Consider the following 22,200-nt stretch of genomic DNA (forward strand, 5'->3'; position numbering starts at 1 on the left):
AATCAAATAATAAATGCTTAACCACTCCCCTCATCCAACTGCACCAAACTGGTCATGGAATTTGTGTTTTTGCCCTTCAGGACAAAACCCAGATGCACATGATTTTTTAAGGCTGATTTCACAGACCTATTTTATTACATTTTATACAAGGTTTCTTTTTTTTTTTTTCATTATGCACATTTAGATGGCAGAACATCTTGAGCATATGCATCTCTGTATTCCCTCTTGCTGAGGACCCCATTTGCAGCTCTCACAAGGCACAGCACTGCTATTGTTCCATTTCCTGTGAGAGTCCCTTAAAAGCCTGCTCTCTCCTACCTCTATCAGTTCTCAATTCAGGGAAACTTCCAGGATTTCCACATCCAACCACAGACCATGAGGGTCTGGGGTGGGGGAAGGGAAGACCTCATGACATTTCCTAGAACTCTTAGTTGCCAAACAGCATCTTCCTTCTATGAGGGGAGAATTTTGTTCTCAATATCCATCTTGCCCCCTTCTCTTTGAATACAGACTTGGAAGATTCTAGCACTTCGAGGGCTTTGGAAAATTTACTCCTCCCTCAAAGACTTATGGTTGTGAGATTCCCTCATTTCATTCACTCACCCATTGCTTTAGTCCCAGTAAGCCTTAGTTTTATCATCTGGAATATGGGGTGATGCTAGGACTTAACTCAAGGGCTTGTGAGGGGAAGAGAGTTAAAACATGTGGAATGACTGGCACAGAGTAAAGGCTCAATAACTGCAGGCTCATGTAAATAGCAGAAGTGATATCATTGCTAACTCTTTGAGAGTCAATAAAAATTCTTAATGCATCCATTCATATCACAGCCAGCTTCCTCAGTGGCGGCTGTCCTTATCATGGAGAAATCTAGGTCATCCTAATGGATGATACTCATCAGCTTTGGATGAGTATCTCTTTTGTGAATCCATGTATAGCACTGATTAGCCAAGGAGATTCAATGGGGGTTAAGAACTTGGACATTAAAATCAGAGGGACCTGGGTACAAATCCCATCTCCACTTCCCAGCTGTGTGATCTTGGGCAGGTCCCTTTGTCACTCTGAGCCTCTCAGCATCCTCATTTGGAAAATGGGACTAATAACGGCTGCCTCGTGAAGTAGTTGGAAGATTAAATGAGGTTATACATGGAAAACTCTGAACACAGGGCACTTAAGAGCATCTGCCATCTCTTTATAGCTGTCATTTTTTTTTCCTCTTGGCATGCACGGAAATAAGCATGGAGAGATGGATGCAAAGTTCTGTGGTCTACGTGCTATTCTGTTTCTAGAGACAGATGGAGAGAGGAAGAAAGAGCAAGGAGGTTATTGGTTGAGTTGGAAATTTCTTTTCTTAAGTAAAAGGGAGCTCAAAGTTTACAGAGAAGATAGAAGGGATCCATTATTAATATTTTAACATTGCTTTTAGATTCCAAACTCTTTGTGGGCTAAGACCCAGCTAATGAACCTTAGTATCCTGCACAGGACCTGGCGCTCAGCAGGTGCCCAATCAATGTTTGTTGCTCTAAATCCATCCCTGTATTAGTCAGCTTGGGCTGCCATAATAAAATACCACACATTTAAAACCAGGCATCTATTTTCTCACAGTTCCAGAGGCTGGATGTCTGAGATCGGGGTGCCAGCATGGTCAGGTCTGGTGAAAGCCCTCTTCCTGGTTTAAAGACAGCTTCCTTCTTGCTGTGTCCTCACATGGCAGAGAGGGAAAGAGAGAGAGAAAGCCAGCTCTGGTTGTCTATTCTTATGAAGGCATTAATCCCATCTTGGTCGCCCTACCCTCATGATCTCCTTTAAACCTAATTATCTCCCAAAGACACTGTATTAGGGTTAAGGCTTCAAAAGCAAATGGGAGGGAGGCACAGTTCAGTCCATAGCAATCCCCTAACATTCTGTACTTCAGCTGCAAAGTAGACCAAACCTCAAGGTGAGAAATGTGGTGAGCCTCATTTGGAGAGGGAGGTTAGGGAGTGAAAGAGTTTGGCGTGGGCATTATTAGGGAATCACAGACCCACCCATCCTCCTGGCACCCAGTGAGGGTTGGTGTAATGGCTAGGCATTCAGGGGCTGGAGTTCATGACTTGGATCCACTGCTATGACATCTAGTGTCTTACCCTTTCTGGGTGTAAGTTTCTCTCCCAGTAAAATTAAGACTGTAGGAAACAGTGTTACTTTTGCCCCAATGCCATTCCCCTTTCTTGTGAAAGCAGCCTCGGGGTTTTCTTTTGGCCAGTTTATGCCCTTGGCCTCCACGCTACCCCAGCTAGGGAATTGGGCGGGCCATCTGGGCCAAGTCTAGCAGAGTCAAGGTGATTGGCTCAGGCATAGGCATGTGGTCTCACCTAGACTAATGAGAATCTTCCCTAGGCTTTCTCTTTTCCCCGGGGACACGAAGCTGGGAGGACGGAAGCTTGGGCTAATGGCAGCCATCTTTGCCACCGGAGGGAATATGTCTGTCTGAGGATGAGGCCAACACAGAAGAAATCAGGAGGAGAAATCCCAGAGAAGGAGGAGTGTCTGAAATTCAACCTCCAGGCTATGCCTGGGCCCATCACACCAGTTAAACTTTCCAGTTAAATAAGCTAATAAATTATTTTTGGCTTAGGCCAATTTCTGTTTCTGTCCATTGTCACCGGAAGCATGTGATTAACTCAAATGCATTGGCCAGAACTATTTCAGTATTTCCCACCTGTGCCGATGTCACCTGACTGTCTCAGGGTTGGGAAGATCTGCCCGCGCCACATTCCCTCGCAATGTCGAAGAGAATTGCAACGTGTCTGAATCCTCGCAGGTACCAGGAGCTGACACCTCCATTGACCCTCATAACACCCCCACGAGGGAGCCGAGCTGCTGTTCTCGTGGGTGGTAGGCACTGTGGGTGCCCCGCCCCCCTCCTCTGCTACTCTGTCGGGAGCGGGCACGAGACTCAATTCGGGCCAATGAGATACGAGGAGAAACTTGCTGGGCGTGGCTTCTGGGCAAAGTCTCTTGAGCCTCGAAGAAAACTTCCCGTCGACGTCGACGTGGTGGAACTGCCGCCGCCATCTTGCTTCGCCCTGAGGAGGAGACCTCGAGGCACCGCAGATTAAAGAGGTGGAAAGTGCCAGCCTCCGGTGTTGAGCCGCCAAATCAGCCGCCTCGTGATGTGCTCCACCTCAGGACTCCCCGGTGTGTGAGAAAATTATCGTCTTTCTGTCAATTTTGTGTCAAGATTTCTGTTATACTCAAAACCGTTGTGAGTAATACACTCCCATTTTATAGACGAAAGAGGTAATTTTCGAGAAAGGAAGTGACTTTCTCCCGATATATGGGCAAGATTATTTTGGTTGCAGGTGACGGAAACCCGACTCCGACAGCTTAAGGAAAAGGAATGTATAGACTCAGGTCGATTCAGAGTACGGGAGTAGACAAATGCCCCTCATGTGGTGAAAGCGTAAACTGAGGTAGAGTCGTACGGTATAAAGGCGCGAATTATGGATATGCCCATGACGGGCTAACTTCAGATGCGTTATGCCGAGCGAAGGGAGTCAGGGTCACGAGGCCACATACTGTGCGATTTCACTTATACGCCATTCTGGAAAAGACAGAACTTCACACACAGAAAACCGATCCGTGGTTTCCAGGCGGTTGGGGAGGAGAGCAGGGAGCCGCCTGTAGGGAGAACGTGGACTTTGGGGGCTGGGGTTAGAGCTGTTCTGGATCTCGATTGTGGGGCCGGTGAAATGACTGTGTGTGTTTGTGAGAACTCACAGAACCACCGTAAAAAGGGAGAATTTCACTGTGTGTATATTATACTTTAAAAACATTAAACTGAGGAGTGCCTGGGGGCCTCCGTCGGTTGAGCGTCTGACTTCGGCTCAGGTCATGATCTCACGGTCTGTGGGTTCGAGCGCCGCGTCGGGCTCTGTGCTGACAGCTCAGAGCCTGGAGCTCCCTTCCGATTCTGTGTCTCCTTCTCTCTCTGCGCTCCCCCACGTGTGCTCTGCCTCTCTCGGTTTATCAAAAAAATAAGCGTAAAAAAAAAAAAAATTAAAAAAAAAAACATTAAATTGAGAGTCCTAGGGGTAGGATGGGGAGTTACTCCTTAATGGGTACAGAGTTTCTGTTTGGGGTGATGACAGCTTTTGGAAATAGTGGTGAGATGGTTGCATGACATTGTCAATGTAATGAATGCCAGTGAATTTTATGCTTATACATCGTTAAAATGGCATTTTACGGTAAATATATTTTACTACAATTTTTTTTCTGTAGTGGACCTAATATTATATTAGTCTCAGGTGTGCAGCATAGTGACTTCACAAGTATATACATTACAAAATTCTCACCATGATAAGTGTAGTTACCATCTCTCACCACACTGAGTTGTTATGATATTATGGCCTATGTATTGCCTATGCCGTACTTCCCATCCCATGACTTATTTCTTTTATAACTAGAAGTTTGTATCTCTTAATCCTCTTCACCTTTTTCTCCTACTCCCTCTTCCCTTTCCCTCTGGCAACCACTACAATTTTTTTTTTTTTTTTAAGTGGAAAATAAAGGTTCCAGGAATAGATTTCAGGCATGGCTGGATCCAGGATTCTCTCCATCTCTCAGGCTCTCTTTTCCACTGCCTTGGTTTTATTCCCAGCACGCTTTCTTCAAGTGGTGACAAAGATGGCCTTGGGAAGTTCCAGGTATACCTGCTCTCAGATTAGCAATGCGAGCAGGAGAGAAGTGCTTATTTCCCAATAGTTCCTAAAACTATTGCATGATTGAGTCTCATTGGCCTGCCTTTGGACGTGAGCTTGCCCCTCAGCCAGTCACTTGGGCCAAGGGTCTAGAGTGCTCAGTTGGCCGGCCCTGGGTTATATGTCTACTCCTAGAGCTGGGGTGAGTATTCCCACCCAAACCCCTTGGAGGGAGAGTGGGGAGGGATGGATCTCAAAGAGAACCAAGGAGCTTTGCCAGCAGCCCCTACACCCAAGTTAAATGTTGAATGGCCCAGCCCCAATTCTCAGCCCGACATTTATGCAGGCTGTGCCATTCTGTCCTTACATTCTCTCCAGCAAAGCCCACGTAGGTACAACATACACTCATCATTCCATCCCTGGGTTTGCATAAAAACCCACGTCCACGAAGTAGCAACTGCAATGTTTTTCAATCACACAGCAAAGATATTTAAAAATATCACCCATATGTGTTTTAAATACAGGCAAATAGCTGGCAAGGCAGTCGGCTTCACACCCGCGTGCCATTCTGAGTTTTAATCTTCTCGTTTCCAACTCTCAAAATCACACGTTGAAGGCCAGACAAGCCCAGAACACTGCTAAGGCTGTGCGTCTACCCAGAATCTTCCCAACCCGCCCAGCCAGCTTTCTTTCCTGGTTGAGGAATTATCTATGATTCTGGGAAGGAATTTGGGGGCTCCTAGGTTTGAGCTGAATCATTTGCCCTCCACAGAAAATACAGAAGTGGAACCAAGAAATTTTTAGTGAAGTTTGAGGAAGTTTTCCAACCTCCTTCATGAAACCATCCTTAGGCAGTTTGGCCCGCACCAGCTTTCTCACTACCCCTCTGCCTGCCTGCCCATTGTGCTATCTATCTGGTATTAAATTCTTTAAAATCTGGCTTTGCTTATATGCAGTCTTATAACTTGAGACTCCCCATATTTTCTCATCTTCCATATTTATACTTTCTCTTAATAACAAAAATAATATCCTTCCACTGTAAGTAACAGGTAATTCCAACTCTAACTGGCTAAAGTTATAATAGGTTTTCTTTATCTTTTACAAGAAGTACAGAGGTAGGTGAGTCCAAGTTTGGTGTGATCAGTGGCTACATGACATCAGCTCTCTACCCTGGCATCCTCTGTGTGGTCTTTACCCTCAGCCTGCTTCCCCTCATGGCCTCAGTATGGCTGCCCCTACGCCAGGCATCACATCTAGGCACAGAATTGTCCACAGAAACCTTTCTTATAAGCACTTCAGTAGATCTCCCCTCACATCTCATGGGCTAGAACTTAGTCACATGTCTACCCTAAGGCCAGACACCAAGAAGGGCAATGGGAGGAGCAGCACCAGCAAGAGAAAGAGGAGGAAGAGGAGGAGGAAGGGAGGGTGTTGGGTCATAGGGGAGAAGAAATCAAAGAAATCTTGGGGAGCTTGTGTAATCTTTTCTTTATAATCTCTCGTGAGATTGGTGCACATTTTGCTGATTGCCTCTCTTCTCTTCCTAAATGCTCCCTCCTAGCCTCTCTGGCTGCTTCCCAATCTTTTTGCCACCTCACTGCATGGGCTTGACTAAGGCACCTTAGGTTTCACTAGTCCTGTTCACTCCCTGTCCGGGCTCATAGCCCATTATGTGCAATCCTTAAATCCCCAAAACTCTGGAATATGAAAGTTTTTATTTTCATGTTTGCGCAAACATTTGACCACAAAATCCGCCTGGGACTGGTGCAATGTGTAGACTTAAAAAACCCACCCCACTTAATGTGAATAGTCAGACATTTTGCTGCAGGAATATTAATGTGCTGGGCCACACAATGCTGCCAAACCCTGAATATAATATACAGTGTATGGTATTCTGAAAATCTGAGTGATTCTGAATTCCAAAATACATCTGGTCCCAAAGGATTTGGATAAAGTGGATTATAAAGTTTGATGATGAGTATCATCATTCCCGATTTACAGATGAGGAAGTGAGACTCAGGTAAGTTCAGTATCTTGCCTAAGTTTACATAGTGAGTGTGGCTTGGATTTAAACTTGGGACATCTAGTGTCAAAGCCAAGGCCATCACCTAACACAACTCTAATCTTTCACATCCACATGCACAATTTTTTCTGTATCTATGTACCATATATTACTATTTACTTAGTATTTTTCTCTAACCTAGCTCACTTTTTACTTAATTAAATGTCTTTGTAAAAGGGAACTTTCTATCACCATTCTAAATGGAAATTTGGCATCTCTTGCCATAAATAGAAAAGGGCTACATATAAATACATACATTTAAAACCATGAATGCACTCAGCCAGAGGAACTGAGCCTGAGACCTGTTGTCTATTTTAAAGGGAGATTTTGGGGGACGCCTGGGTGGCTTAGTTGGTTAAGCCTCTGACTTTTGATTTTGGCTCAGGTCATGATCTTGTGGTTTGTGTGTTTGACAGACTGCTTGGGATTCTCTCTCCCTCTCTCTCTACCCCTCCGCAGCTCATGCATGTGCTCTTTCTCTCTCTCTCAAATTAAATAAATAAACCTTAAAAATTTGTTTCAAAAAATAAACAAGTAAAAGGGCGATTTTTTTCCCAGAGACAGAGGTGTTATAGATGTGCTAGCACCTCACTGAGTCTTGGCCTTTAGAGTGATAGGAAAGACTGAGAGACATTTGAAAGATAGCCATCTTCCTCCCCATGGGACTTGAGGTTATAGAATGTTCTGTGAATGATCTAGAAATATCTGGAAGGTCATAGACACACTTTGGGATGTCCAGAGCTATGTACACTTGGGCCCAGCTCATAACCACCCCATGGTGTCCATGCGTGTGCTACCCACTTGCTACCCTTGGATGACAGACCCTATCCTCCGTGGCCCAGGCTTGGCTGATCAGCCCCTTCCCTTTCGCTTTTAGCCATTGACCCTGTAAGGATGTGCATCCAGAGCTACGAGAGGCCATGATGTCAGACTTGTGGACAGAGTAAAAAGAGCAAATTCAAGCTGACACCCAGACAAAATCAGACGGGAGGCAGCTTAACTGAAAAAACCTTGACACAGTGACATGTGCTGATCCATAAGCTGCGCCAACCTGGAGGGTGCTGCGAAGAGCTTACAGGGGACATGTGTGATGGTTAGTTTGACGTGTCAGCTTGGCTAAATGAGAGTGCCCAATTATCCACACATTAATCTGAATATTGCTGTAAGGGTGTTTTGTGGATGTGATTGAAGTTTATAGTCAATTGACTAAGAGAGATTATTCTGTATCATCTGGGAGGTTCAGATTCAGTCAGCTGAAAGGCTGAAGAGCAGGGCTGAGACTTACCTGAAGAAAAGAAAATTCCTCCTGTGGACAGTAGCTTCCCCCTGGACTTTCAATCTGTTCTTCCTGATGGAAATCCTAAGAATTTCAGACTTGACTACTCAGCCCCACAACTGTATAAGCCAATTCCTTGCAATGAATCTCTTAGTATGTATGTCTCCTACTGGTTCAGTCTCTGGAGAGCCCTGACTGGTAACAGTAGCAAAGGAGAATTGTGTGGAAGGGTATGCATGTTTAGACCGTTTTAATAAGTAAATGTAACTGCCTTATGTTTCTTTCATTCTTTGCTACATTAGAAAGGGTTCAATACCTTCCTGCCATCAAGAAAAAACAAATAGTTTTTGGTGGATTTGACCATCCCAGTTTATTGTGGAAGAAGAGGGGAGAAGAGAGATTGTACAGGACATCAAAGGCCTTAGTCTAGAACATGCTGTGAGCAGGGACTGCATCTCTTTTCAGCATGGATACTCCCACTTGCATGTGTGTTAACTACAAAAATGAGCACTCAAGTACAATAGCTTCTTTCTTGCCCTCCTCAACACTCTTATTTTGGGGGACCCCAAGGCACCTTGCTTTATGAAAACTGACATTTGGAAATTGGAACTTACCCAAATAATCAAACCGTCATCTTCAACAATTACTGGGTACTCACTGTGCAACAGGTATATTCACTACGTGACTTTACACCCTCACAGTAGCCCTGAAAGGAAACCGAGGCTCAGAAAAGTGAAATGTTCCCAGGGCCACATGCTAAGTGGCACACAGCAGGTTTAGCACTGGCTTTTGTCGTAAGACCAAACAATGAGTCCTTAAACAATATACAGTGTAGTGTTGCCTGCATTTAAATTTTACATAAATAGTATTGTACTATTTGTATTCTGCAACTTGTTTTCTTTAAGAAGTGTTACTATGAGAATCGCCCATGTTGAATAGTGTGGTTCTGAATCATTATTTCCCCCATTTATAGATTTCCATTGTGTGAATACAGTACAATTTATTTTATCCAGTCTACTATTGATGGGCATTTGGATTGTTACCTTTTCCCTTTGTTTTTGTTTGTTTTGTTCTTTTACTGTTATGAGCACTCTTCTGTAAACAATCTTATAGAAAGATACAAATCATTTATATCCTGCTGGACGCACCTGGACAAGAGTTCCTGGTGAATATATCCCTAGGAATAGATTGGTGGGGCATGTGGCATGCGCCATGCATGTCTTCCACTTTGCTAGATTATGCGCAGTTGTTTTCTAAGCTAGTTGTACCGATTACACCAGCAGTGCATGAGGATTCCAGTTGCTCTGCATTTTTAATAACTGTTAGTATTATCTGGCTTCAAAATTTTGGCCAATCTGATGAGTGCACGATGGTATCACATTTTGGTATTAATTTGAATTTTTCCTAACTACTCTCGAGGCTTAGCTTTTCAGGTATTTATTGGCCATTTGAGTGCCCTCTTCTATGAAATGCCTGTCTGGGGCTGTCACATGGAACGCTAGAGAGGAATCTCTTTAGGCAAGGCTATCTTAGGATATTTAAATCTTTGTTTCTTTTGAAGCATCAACTTGCCAAAGAAGTTGACATTCAAAACCTTAAAAAAGAGAAACAGGGTGAAGGCTAAAGGGAGGCTGAGGCAAAGGAAATGGGATTCTTCTCAGGTTCTCTCAGTGATGCCCCTCAAGAGTCAGCATTGAATGATGGATCATGTGACAGCTCCTGTTTCAACAGGACTCCTACTTTTCACAGTTCATATCTCCATGCCACCACTCTTGAGCCAAGAAGGGAGCAGCACTCCCCTTTTACAGATGTGAAGAATGAGGTATGGAGGTGCTAGGTGGCATGCCCAAGGCCAGCCACATGGCATCATGACTGGCTGGCTGGGGTGCAAAGCCTGCTGGGGTCCCAAAACCCAGAACCACTGGTGGAGACCACCAAGAACACTTAGGAGGTCACCAGGGAACCTCACTTATAGGCCAAGGTGGGTCCTTTTAGAGCAGTTGGATGATCTAATGGGGGAACTCATCAGATTTCCAGGAGCTTGCAGTCTTAGGTCATGCTGAGAGCAACAGCCACATGGCATCCAAGCTGGATGATTGTGGGGAGAAACTGAAGTTGGTGAAACCACAGAACTAGCTCAGGAAGGGGTGCAGGGTCTTTCAGTGGGACAGCACTAGGTCCACTTGCTCTAGTGATAATTAGGCCCCAGTGGCTCACGATATGGGATGTGTGTTTTGTAGCCATGGGATAATCCTTGTCAGATGTTCTTGGGTGAGAGCTGCTCTCCTCCATGTGTCATCCAGGAAGTCAGGCTCCTCCCTACCCTTGAGTCTTGTATCCTCCTCCTGGGGCCGGTGGGCTAGCCCAGGCATGTTCTTCCTACAGTGAAAAGCAACGGTGCAAGAGGGCAAGTGGAAACACAACATATCTTGAGATGTAGGCTCAGAACTGGCACACCAACAATTCCACTTCATTCTGTTGGCCAAAGCATATCATGTGGCCAAACTCAAACTCCAGAGAGGTTAAGCACCTGGATCTAAGCCACACAGCCAGGCAGCCACAGATTCAGGCCTCATATATAAGCAATGCCACGTCAAAAAGTGACTCCTTTGTCACCGGTATCATCAGGCAGCCATTTCCCAGTGACTGACTTTTAAATAAAACACGGAGCACACAATTTCCTGTACCTAAACTCTCTTTTACATTCGTCTCTTGTCTGAGCCACCATCTGTCCCTCCACTCGGTGGTGATGCTTCAGCAGTGGGGTGAGGCCTCGCCAGCCAGGTTCCCTCCACCTTCATGCCTCTTAGCAACCTTCAACAGATGCAAGTTTTCTGACACAGGCTCCCATGATTAGCAGATGCTCTTTAATTAGCTTTATTTGCATTGCATTTGTTGCCTCCCTGAGATTATCTTAATTCCATAGTCCTCCAGGATACACATTTTGTATGTGGCCATTTGCCTCCCTGAGGATTGGGAGGAAGAATGGGACTGTGGGGGACTTGCTAGGGAGGACTTGCCCTGTAAAACCAGACTTCAGCACCTGAGAAAATTTCCAGACTAAGGAGAGGCCAGGAGGTTAGAGCTGATGGGACAGCTCTGTAGAATTAGGGAATGGGAGGTATCCAGAGGACTCTGCCTGGATCTTAACCCACTCTTTAGCTCTGTGACCCTGGGCAAGTTACATCATCTCTGTGCCTCAGTGTCCTCATCTATAAGATGGGAATAATAATAATGTCTACTTCATGGGGTTGTTGTGACCTTAAATGAGTTAATTCCTAGAGAGGGCTTAGAATAGCACCTGGCACATAGTGATTATATATGTGAATATATAATATGATATAATATTCATATATATATATGAATTCATAGTGATTATATATGTGAATATATAATATAATATTCATATATATATGAATATTATATGATTATAACTATAATTATAGTTAGTTATAATCATATACCTATTATATGGACCTCCTGACAGTCATCTGTTACCCACCCCTCCAGATATCACTTGTTTCCCCCAAAAGTCACTGCTGACAATGGCAGTTGGCATTTGTGGAGCACTTACTGATGCCAGGCTCTTTGCGTGTGTTATCTCATTAATTCTCACCCCAACACTAAGAGGTCCCCACTGTATAGATAGGGAAACAGGTTGGACAAGGGAGTGACTTGCTCAAGGTCACATCTCAAAAGTGGCAGAACCAGGATTTGAATCAGAATTTAAACTGGGGTCCCTCTGATTCCAGCCCTGCTTCTATCACCCCTACACTATTCCTGTCTTTGGTCTGAGAGAAATGGAGACAGTAATGGACTTCACTTCCACGATGCAGTTTGCTTCTTCAATCACCTTGTTGAAAAGCCCCCACTTTACAGTTAATGAAAGCCATTTGGAGGAGAGTGACTTGCCCAAGGGCACACATCTAGGAAAGGGAGAGCCGTGAGTTTCATCTCCATTTATTTATTTATTTTAACACTTACTCATTTTTGAGAGAGAGAGAGAGAGAACGTGAGTGGAAGAGGGGCAGAGAGAGGGGGAGACAGAATCCGAAGCAGGCTCCAGGCTCTGAGCTATGAGAGATCAAACCCACGAACCACGACATCATGACCTGAGCGGAAGTGAGATGCTTGATCGACAGCCACCCCAGGCATCCCAGTTGCATCTCCATTTACTCCCAAGTCTGACTTTAGACTCATTCCACGCTGTCCGACCCTAAGATATATAACAGTTGATTTTGTACCCATGATGTCATTTGCTTCTTCCAAATACCTGTTTGAGGATTCTACCCTCATTTTATAGCTGAGCATATTGAGACTTGGGAGAGAAGCCAGCAAGTGGCAGAGAAGGGATTTAAGCTCCTTCCCCTGGACCCAGTGCTCTTTTCCCTGCCTTTGGCCAGGGAAATTGTTGCCCAGGGAAGGGAATAGGAGGAGAGAAGGCAACTCTAAAGGGGTAGGGGGTGCCCCAAAGTCTACCTTTGGACTCACTCTCTTATTGCCAGCCAGCCTGGTTGCTAATCAGAACCTCTCAGGTCTCAGGGACGCTCAGGCTTGGAGTTGGGGTTGGTGTATACACCAAGTGTCCACCAGGTGGGGCTTTTGCCAAAGGCCGGGCTCCAGGAGGCCCCAGCAGAGGCCTTGCTGCCCCACTTTGGAAGGTACCAGCAGGCACACACAACCGCATGGATCTACACAGTATGCTTACCCGCGTGCACACATGGGCTATGTAAACCTGTGTGTGAGCACACAGATGTGTTCCAGAGAATCTGTTTATGGCTTGTGTTTAAATGTGCACGAATGGATGTGTGCATGTATGTGTGTGTATGCATGGTGTGCAGAGAAGTGTATGCAAACAATGTGAGAGCAAGCGTGTATACATGTGTGCACATATGTGCAAATATATATGTGTGTGTATGTGCACAAAAGGGAATGTGGTACATGGGTGGTAGTTTAGACCCTGGCCTGAGGTATCGAGGATCATTTTAGAATCTCTCTCCTATGCTGTTTTCAGAGGCAGGGTCTCGGACAGAAACTGAGATGACATCTCAGGGTCCCTGATGCCTGGCACATTTGCCAAAGACCCTGAAGGACCCCAAGGATTTGGAGCAGGAGAGCTCATGCAGGAGGGCTAGATTTGCGTCTTGAGTCATGGTGTTTGAATGTGGAGGGGTTGGAGGGGGAAGGGACTTTGCTCCTCCAGACACTGAGGGGTCCACAGAGGTTTCTGGGGTTGAAGGGATGGGAACCCAGCCTTCAAAGGAGAGCTTCTAGAGCCTTCATCTTGGGCCACCTGAGCTTTAGAGCTGGAGACTGTAGGTGCAAGGGAGAGAGGGCTTTGGATTTCAGCCCTGACTGAGCCCCTCACCAGCTGGGAAATAAATTCAAAAATTTAAAGTGGAGGTGCCTGTGTGGCTCAGTTGCTTGAGCATCTGGCTCTTGATTTCACCTTGGGTCATGATCTCAGGGTCGTGGGATCAAGCCCCATGTTGGGCTCTGTGCTGAGCCTGGAGCATGCTTGGGATTCTCTCCTTCCCTTTCTCTCCTCTTCCACTCCCCCCCATTTGCACACGCTCATTCTCTCTCTCTCAAACAAACAAACAAAAATTCAAAGTGAATTCAAAGCCCCACAGAAATTTAGAGGCCGCTGAGAAACAGAAGGGAAGGAAACAGAAGGGTGTTCAAGGTTAAGAACTTCAACCTTGACATCAAACAGAACAGGATTTGACCGCCAGCTCGGTTGCTTATAGGCTGGATGACGTTGGGCAAGTCACTTACCATCTCTGAGCCCCTATTTCCTCAGCTATTAAGGGGAGGAAATGGCAATACTTACCTCCAAGTGCTGTTACAAGGAGGAAATTAGATAATGGGCAGAGCGAGCCCAGCTTGTGGAAAGCAGACCATAAATGGCAGCATCACCATTATTTTCCTGTCTTGTGGGGACAAGTGGATCATCTTTTGATTTGTGGAACTCAAGAACTGAGAAATCAGAAGGTCCAAGGAGACTGAGAGAGTGGTAACTTAGGGACTGCTCCTGGGGTGACAGAGACCCCTGTTGGCTATGATTTGTCTGAATGGCATCTTCTAGAAGTACCTACATTTCCTTCCCTCCTGCCCTGAACAGCGGCAGCAGGAAAACCTAAAGCTGGGGTCATTAGTAGCAGGGCTACAAAGGGTGAGTTTTCCCACTCTGCTTCCAAGCCATTGTCCTATTGAGTGAACTAGGGCAAGCTATTCAGTTCTTCTGACCCTCAGCTTCCTTATTGGCAGAATGGGCACAGTGATGATAGAGGTGAGATTTAGGGAGGATGTTAGAGAGGTCCTCGGTGCATAGTAGGCACCACTATGACAGTGATGATGACAGTGCAGCAATAGAACAGGGACAAAATGAAAATTGTAAGCATTCATATCTCCCTGTTTCTCCAAAGGAGCAAAAGAATTCTTTTTTTTTTTTTTTTTTTTTTTGGCTTCCTATTTTGCTGACTAGATGAAATGTGAGAACCTCAGATTTGAAGAAGGCGCAATGAGAGAGGGAGGAGGGTGGAAATGGAGGAAGAGAGAGAAGGCACTGGGGAAGACAGCAAATAAGAGTGAGCGATGAATGAGAGAAGATGGACGAGCAGTTTGAGGGGAGAGAAATTAAAAATAGAGACTGGAGTGGTTGCTTTAATGAAGGGAACTTCAGGGAAAGAAAGAAGCAAAAAGGATTGTTAAGGTGTTAAGTGCTCCGTGCCCTGCCCCTTAAGAAACCTGCAGTAACAACCTATACTCTTCATCAGGTTTTAGGGGTACAGTTTGTGGAATTTTATTTGGGCAGGTGGAGTGCCGGTAGGGGTGCTCCGTTCTTCTCAGGGCACAGGAAAGACCTATGGCTATCCTTGGGAGCTCATAGTCTTGGGAGCTGATGGAGTAATCAGCGTCCTAGTGGGCATGAAGCCAAATGGGGACACTCAAGCCAGATATGTGGGACCTGGGAGAGATGGAGAGCCAAATGTGTTCCCTTAATTCCGTGGTGTTTGTCTTGGAGGTCTTAGGTCCCTGTCTTGTTTGCACACTCCACTGCTAAAATAGGATGCAGAATTGGAAGGCCGGTTCCTGCCCAAGGGCCAGCTTCTCAGGGGCTCAGCAAAGCTGTGTGCCTGAAGAAGAGCCTGTACCCGTGCAAAGCAGAGTCCTAGAAACTCTAATTAGCTAATGTTTCTAAATCTCCTGGAAGCTGCCAAGTGCCAAGTGGTGTTTCATTTCGGGGATGCTCAAAGAAAATTCAGTCCTAGTTCTGGCTATAGATACAGCTCTGAAAGGGACCCTTGGCTATTACATGAGCAGAGCTATTAGAAAGCTGAAAAAAACAAACAAGCAAACAAACAAACAAAAAACCCAGACATGGCATAGTAAAGTGAGCTTAATAAGGATATAATTTTCAGTTAAACTGTTTTGTGCTATTGTAAAAAAAAAAAAAAAAAAAGGAACATGTTTTTTTCTTTAAATCCATAGTGTGCAGGTACCTCTACCTGGGGTTGATTTTTGTGTATGGTGTGAGGTAGGGATCTAATTCTATTTTTTTTCCCATATGGGTAGTTAGTTGGCCCAGCACCATATTGAAAATGAAGTCTGTCTTTTCCCCACTAGTTTATAATGCCAGCAACAAATACCATGTATTTGTGTAAATCCATTCTATATTTGTGTAAATCTATTTCTAGGCTTGTAATTTTTTCCCCAGAGTCTATTTGTCCTTCTGCCTCGCTGTCTTTATTATTATAGCTTTATAATTAGTCTTAATATCTGATAGGAAAAATTCCCACATCTTATTATGCTTTAAATACCCTGACTATTCTTGGCCCTTGCATCTCCATAAAAAATTTAAGATGGGATTGTCATGTTCTGTGAAAAATCTTATTGGGATTTTGATTGGAATGGTCTTAAATTTACGGATTAATTTGGACAGAAATGACATTTTCACCATATTAAATCTTCCAGCTCATGAACATGGAATATCTCTCTATTTAGTCAGATCTTCTTTCATGGACATCTCAGATGGATGTGGTATTCTGTGGTGTCAGTCAGGGTCCCAGGAGAAAATAGATTCCCTCCCACCCCAGCCAAATGAAGATTCCTGATGATCATAAAAGAAATTAAGATAATGATGTGGAATTATAAGTGGCTTCTAAACACATTTTCCAGGTCTAGTGTCTGTTAACTATATGATACCGAGTATTTTTTAACTTTTTTCGAAGTATCACACTTGAAGCAGAGGTGGGATTATTGCATAATATTCTGTAACCTGCTTCTGTTCACTTTACCTCATATCCTAGACATCACTTCACTTCAACACATATAAATAACATTTACATTTCTTAATAACCGAATAGTGTTCTGTGGCAGGTTAGGGTCCCAGAAGGTACACTCAGCTGGGATTTTTAAATGAGACTATTTACAGAGCCGTGGGCAGGAGAATGTTGAGGCACCCAGATGCTAACAGGTGGGGAAGCCATTTCCACCTCTGATCTGAAGGGGAGTGAGAAGGGAGAGAGCCCAGTGAGAGCAGAAAGACAACTTGATCAGGACTATGGCTGTAAAAGGACCTAACCACTGTCACAACTGCAGTCAAGTAGGGAGAACTGGAAAATAAATCCCCAATCTTTCTCTCCTCCCACCTTCTTATTGCCAAGCAGGGCCTTCCATTGGCCAAATCCAACTGGAAACCAGAGAGCAAGGGAGCCTGGGAGATGTAGTCCATGGAGGTCAGCTTCCTGGGGCATTGAGGGATGGGAGTGAATGGGGAAGGGGGGCAAACATGAGAGTAATCAGCACATTATGAATACACTATCATTTGTTTAACTTGTCCCCGACATTGGAGTGGAGTTAGGCAAAGGGAGCCTGTCCTTCTTGTGCTGTTCCTCTCCAGTTTGATTGATCAATCAGAGTTGGCACACGGTTAAGGCTGCAGCTCTTGCTTTCTGGGCATCTGCTTTTCCACCCATTTTTCTCCCATAAGAGACAGGGTAAGCTCAAGAGCCTCGGACCTGATGTGAGTGAACCTAGGTATCAGTCCTGGTTCTGCCCCTTCACAACTGTTTGACCATTTCTCTCTCAGGGCCTTAGTCTTTTCACCTGCAGTTTGGGAATGCAGATCCCTGCCCCATCCATTGTGAGGCCGATTACAATGATAGCCACTTGATAATTGCACATTTACATAGTGCTTCACATAGATTAAACTCATTTAATCATCATCATTTTGTACAATTATTAGCACCATTGTCCACCTGAGCAAAATGAGGCACAAAAAGGTAAAATAACTTAGTCAAGGCCACAGAGCTTATAAGTGGCAGAGCTGGAATTCATATCCAGACAGTCTTACTCCAGAGTCTTGCTCCTAACAATATATTGTGCTAAAGATTTATTTATAAAGCATCCAACAACCAGTAGGTGCTTCATAATGGTAGTGGTTGACAGCATTGTGTCAGGAGTTTTGCACACAAGGAATTGGTGGTTTGGTCCTTACAGTCAGTCACTTCAGTCTCTGGATCTGGGACCTAACTATGAGCCTGCCTCCAGGAGTACACCCAGTGTCAGCCAGACACTCCCATATCCCTTACTCCTCTGCAAGGGCTGTCTAATGCTTCCAGATGAATTTGGAGTCTCCAGTTGTCTTCCTCCCTGCCTGGCAGCTGCGGTGGGCAGTGCAGAGCTACCGAAGGACATTTTCTTTTGTTTCAGCTTTGATGCTGGGGATTTCGCATATCATTATGTTCATGGCTAAGGATCTGCCATTATCTTCCCTGGGATTCTTACACAGTTTATGAATTTCCTAAAGGATCCGTCTCTCTGTCTGCTTCTGCTTTCAAGATAGTCTATCCCAAGCCACGCTCTGCTTCCTCTGGGGTGGAGAGAGGGTATCTTCTTTTCCATTGTAATTTTTTAAATACTCATCTTGATGTATATAGATCTTTGAGAATCAGGAATCAGCCAGGAACCTGTTTAAGTTTTTTATATCTGTGTGTGTGCGTGTGTGTGTGTTTATGTGTGTTTGAGGTAGAGAAAGTGTGTGCTAAGAATATGAAAAACAGCTTTTCACAAAAATATTTAATATTTTAGTCCTTTAGTTTTCAAATCCAAGGCTGATTGCTGAAAGAGTGTTTTCTGGTTTACCATCTTTCATTAAGAATCACCTATAATAATATAATTTCCCCAGCTAACTGTTTAGGGGGGTAAACACTTAACTGCTTAATTCATTATTGCTGAGCTTGAGACGGTAACAGATGCCTTTGGAATATAAGCCCTCACATCTAATAAGGCACAGGCTCACAATGTGCTTGGAATATGGTGGGGAGAGACGGCTGAAATTTATTTTGTGAATAAAGCAATAAGCCACTAAGCAAAGCTAATATGTTTCGGCCCAGGCAGAAAGACACGATCATTCAGTATTTATGTAGCAACCCATTCCTCAGTGGGACTGCAAGTTTCTACCATTAAAATTGTCGGAATTCTTCAGAGACCCACTGCATTAAGTCATTTAAAAATATCACAGACTTAAAACAATCTGAATTATTGGATTTTCTTGCTGCTCTTCAGTAAGCATGTTTGCTGTGGCAATTTCCTGCTCGGTCAAAGGTGCAGCCTATGTCAGTCAGGAAAGTAGAAAAGTTCCATGCAGAATTTTTATTCTGAAGCCCAGTAGTCTATAACAGCTGAAACAAAGTCAGACATAAATTTATTTTTCTTTCTTTTAACTTTTTCTTTTGACATAATTTCAAATTCCCAGAAAGGTTGCAAGGAAAGTAGGAAGAATTTCTGTGTACACTTCATCTAGAATCCTCAAATGTTACATTTTGTAACATTTGCTGTATCATTCACTCTAGATAGATAGATATAAACAAATATATGCATGTTATTTTTGCCTGAACCGTTTGAGAATTAGTTGGAGACATGATGTCTGTTCTTTACCCCTAAATACTTCATGTTGTTCTCTAAAAACAAGGGTATTTTGTTATATAGCCACACACCAGGAAATCAACCAGGAAATTAACATTGATACAATCCCATTATCTAATCTATTGACTTTATTCTAAGTTTGCCATGGGCTCTAATTAATGCACTGTATAGTAAAAGAAAATCACAGATCATACGTTTTAATCACTTGTGGAGCCTCTTTTGCTTCTTTAATCTGGAATAGTTCCTTAGTCTTTCTGTGTGTTTCATGTGACATTGACATTTTTAAAAAGAACGGTCTATTTTGTAGAATTCTTCCTCCATTTGGGTTTGTCTAATATTTCTTCACAATTAGATTCAGATTATACACTTTTGGCAGGAATATCACAGAAGCAATGTTGTGTCCTTCTCGGTACATCATATCAGGAGGTACACAATGTCAATTTATTCCATGACTGCAAAGTCAGACATAAATTTAAAATAGTCTTTCATCAAAACCTTGGTTTGTTAAAAATTGCTTTGAAGGGTTTCACACTCACTCCAGATTCTCTATTACAGGTCTTTAAAAAACAGACTCAAAGACAAGGAAGCTGAAAGCTTTACAGATGCTCAGGAGAAACTGTAGCCATTAAAAAAAATTGCAATGTGATAGTTATGAAATTTCCCTAAATTCATTTTGCAGAATGAGAGCTGTAATTTAAACGTGAAGTTATCGAGAGCTGAGATAAACCACACATCACGTGCAATTTAATCTGGCAAGGAAACAGGCCACTCAGAATTGCTAACTAGGCCTAATTCATTACATCTTGGTGAATGCTGTACTTTTGGTCTTAGGAGTCTTTCAAATTGCGCATTAATATATTTACCCAGGCCTCATGGAAAATGTATGGGGATGGTAACAGAAATACTGTATCCTTGTTTAAATCACATTACATTTTTTAAACAGCTCAAGTGATTGCTCAGAAAGATCACACCTTCTTCTGAAGCATTTATGAAACAATTATTTACATTACATTAAAAACTTTAATTGCCTTGAAGCACGTGCTCCGAGATACAAATATTGGAAAATCATCAAAAATATCCATCACAATTCTCTCTCCTTTACAACTCTTCTAAACTTTATCTTTTTTACAACCTTCTGTATTGATCTATTGTCCCAGACCAAGAGTGATGTCAGAAGTCCGAGCTGGGTCATAAAAAGAGAATATAATTTCCATTTGCTGTCTATAAAAGCATATCTTTGACCAGAGAAAAAGGGAGGAAATGCCCTTTTGTGGGAGAGGGGGAGGGTGGGGTGGGATTTGTCAGGGGATATGCCAGAGAAGGAGAGTGACCCCAAGGTCAGGAGCAGGAAGTGGGGTAAGTAGGTTGGTGATGGAGGGGTTTAGGGGGTCTGATATCCTCCTAGGTGTGGGATGTTGGGAGGGGACTGGGAACTTCTAGCTTGCACAGAGGCAAAATGAAGGAAAAATGTAAAGGAAGAAACTTAGTCACCCCTATTGTCCAGGGTCAGAAATTGCAAAATACGGGAACCTCCCTCTAGCTAGGCTTAAGGCCATCTCCCAGAAGACCATCATAATAAAGGAGCCTCATACTGCAAAGGACCTGGGGTCCCCAGCTAGAAGGGCCCCTGAATAATAATGATAATAACACTAGCAGAAACATCTGTAGTCGCTGAGAATTCAAAGCCCCTACAGCAGGGCTAGGGCTCCCTCAACAGATCATAACAACAAATGCTAACCCATTCAACACAAAAGCCAACCCACTGCGGAGGGAAACGCGCTCCAGATATTTGGCTAAGAATCTCCTCCAAACAGTGAAACGGCCTCCCATTCTAAAGTTGTGAGGAGCCCTTATAATTAGACCCCCAAATAATAAGTTGTAAGAATTCCTGAAGCCCGCCCCCACCCCCTCGCCCTGCAGACTCCTGAGCTCTGGCTAAGGCGCCGCCCCCCAATAATAATCATAACAATAATGGCTTGGAAACTGCGCGCGGCAGTGGTGATGTTTCCCACGACTCAGTGGCGCCCCCGGGCGGCTCCCACCCGTCGGCAGGCAGGCTCCCACATGCCCGTCCGCCAGCGAGTCTTCTCGGCCCTACCTGCGGGCTGCTACCCTCCGATCCGAAGCTTAGCAGGCGGAGGAGCGGTGGCAGCCCGAGGCACGTGTTGTGTGTCCTCTGATTGCAAAAGAAAAAAAAATGCATCGCAAACTATTAACTTTTTTTTTAAGTATGCAATGTAGGGAGTGGGGGGTAGACAGGTGCGAAGCAGGGGGGTGTAGGCGCTCCTCTCGCCGGCCTCCTGCAGCACACCCCTCCCAAACTTCCCTTTGCATTGATCAGCACGTTACGTCAGTATTGATAAGTTTGCAAAAAGCCAAAGTCAAGTGCAATCGCGCGGCACACCGACCCCGGACTTGGGGGGGAGATGCAGCGAGCGCTCCGCGGGCCCGGGAGCCGGCTGCAGGCAGGGCAGCGGCGGCGCCGTCGCCTCTCGAAGAGGCTGCCTCCCCCCCACCCTCCCCTCCCGCCCCATCCCCGGCCGCCTCCCCCGGGCGGGTGCCGAGCTCCCCGCCCGGCGCGCTCCGCCCGCGCCCTCCGGGGGTCGGGGGGGCGCACGGCTCCCGGGCCCGGCGGCGGCGGCGGCGGCGCGGCGGCGCCGAGGGGCAGCGGGTGGCAGGAGGCCGGGGGACGCCCAAGGGGCCCCGGGCGGCGGCGCTCAGGGCCCGAGCGGCCAGCGGCGGCCCCGGGGCTGGGGGGAGTCCAGCCCGGATATTGAGTGCAGCCATTGAGAAAAGCCAAACTCTTGTGTGTGTGCGTCTCGAATAGCCCCCAAGATGGCCGCCAATGTGGGATCGATGTTTCAATATTGGAAGCGATTTGATCTACGGCGACTCCAGGTTAGTGCGGGCAGTGCCGGCCGTGCGGCCGTGGGGAGCCCTGGGGCGCGCCCTGAGCGCATTGGGGAGGTCCCCGGGAGGGTGGGCGGGCGCCCCGGGGCGCCGGGCGGCGGCTGCTGGGGCTCGCTGGGGCTCGGCTGCCCGCTGCCCATCGATAGGTATTAGGAATTGATCTCGCCGCTGCTCTTTGTTCGGTTCAATCATCGATTAGCCGCCGCGACCATGGAGAAGCGCTAGTGAGCCCTCGGCCCAGGGAGCGAGCCGGCGGGAGAACGGCCGAGCGAGGCGCGGGGAAGGCAGAGGCTGCGGTCCCGGGCAGGGGGCTGCCGGCGGGACCCCCGGCAGCCCCCCTT

The 22,200-nt window shown here is 45.4% G+C and overlaps 1 protein-coding gene across 7 annotated transcripts in view; it reads left to right on the forward strand.

The window, feature by feature from the left end:
• Positions 1-3,051: 3,051 nt before the first annotated feature.
• Positions 3,052-22,200, forward strand: part of CUX2 (cut like homeobox 2) — a 283,380-nt gene continuing 264,231 nt past the window's right edge. For 3 of the 7 annotated variants that reach the window (XM_086681677.1, XM_086681682.1, XM_086681679.1), the window contains exon 1: positions 21,611-21,847. In XM_086681677.1, the coding sequence (XP_086537803.1) occupies positions 21,785-21,847 (63 nt within the window). In that variant the 5' untranslated portion in view covers positions 21,611-21,784. Of the gene's footprint in view, positions 3,178-21,609; positions 21,848-22,200 lie in introns of those variants that run through there. The other 4 variants (XM_086681678.1, XM_086681680.1, XM_086681681.1 and 1 more) reach the window with 3 other exon arrangements.

The sequence above is a fragment of the Puma concolor genome, chromosome D3, assembly GCF_028749965.1.
Source record: "Puma concolor isolate L17-30 chromosome D3, mPumCon1.1.hap2, whole genome shotgun sequence".
Lineage (NCBI taxonomy): Eukaryota > Metazoa > Chordata > Mammalia > Carnivora > Felidae > Puma > Puma concolor.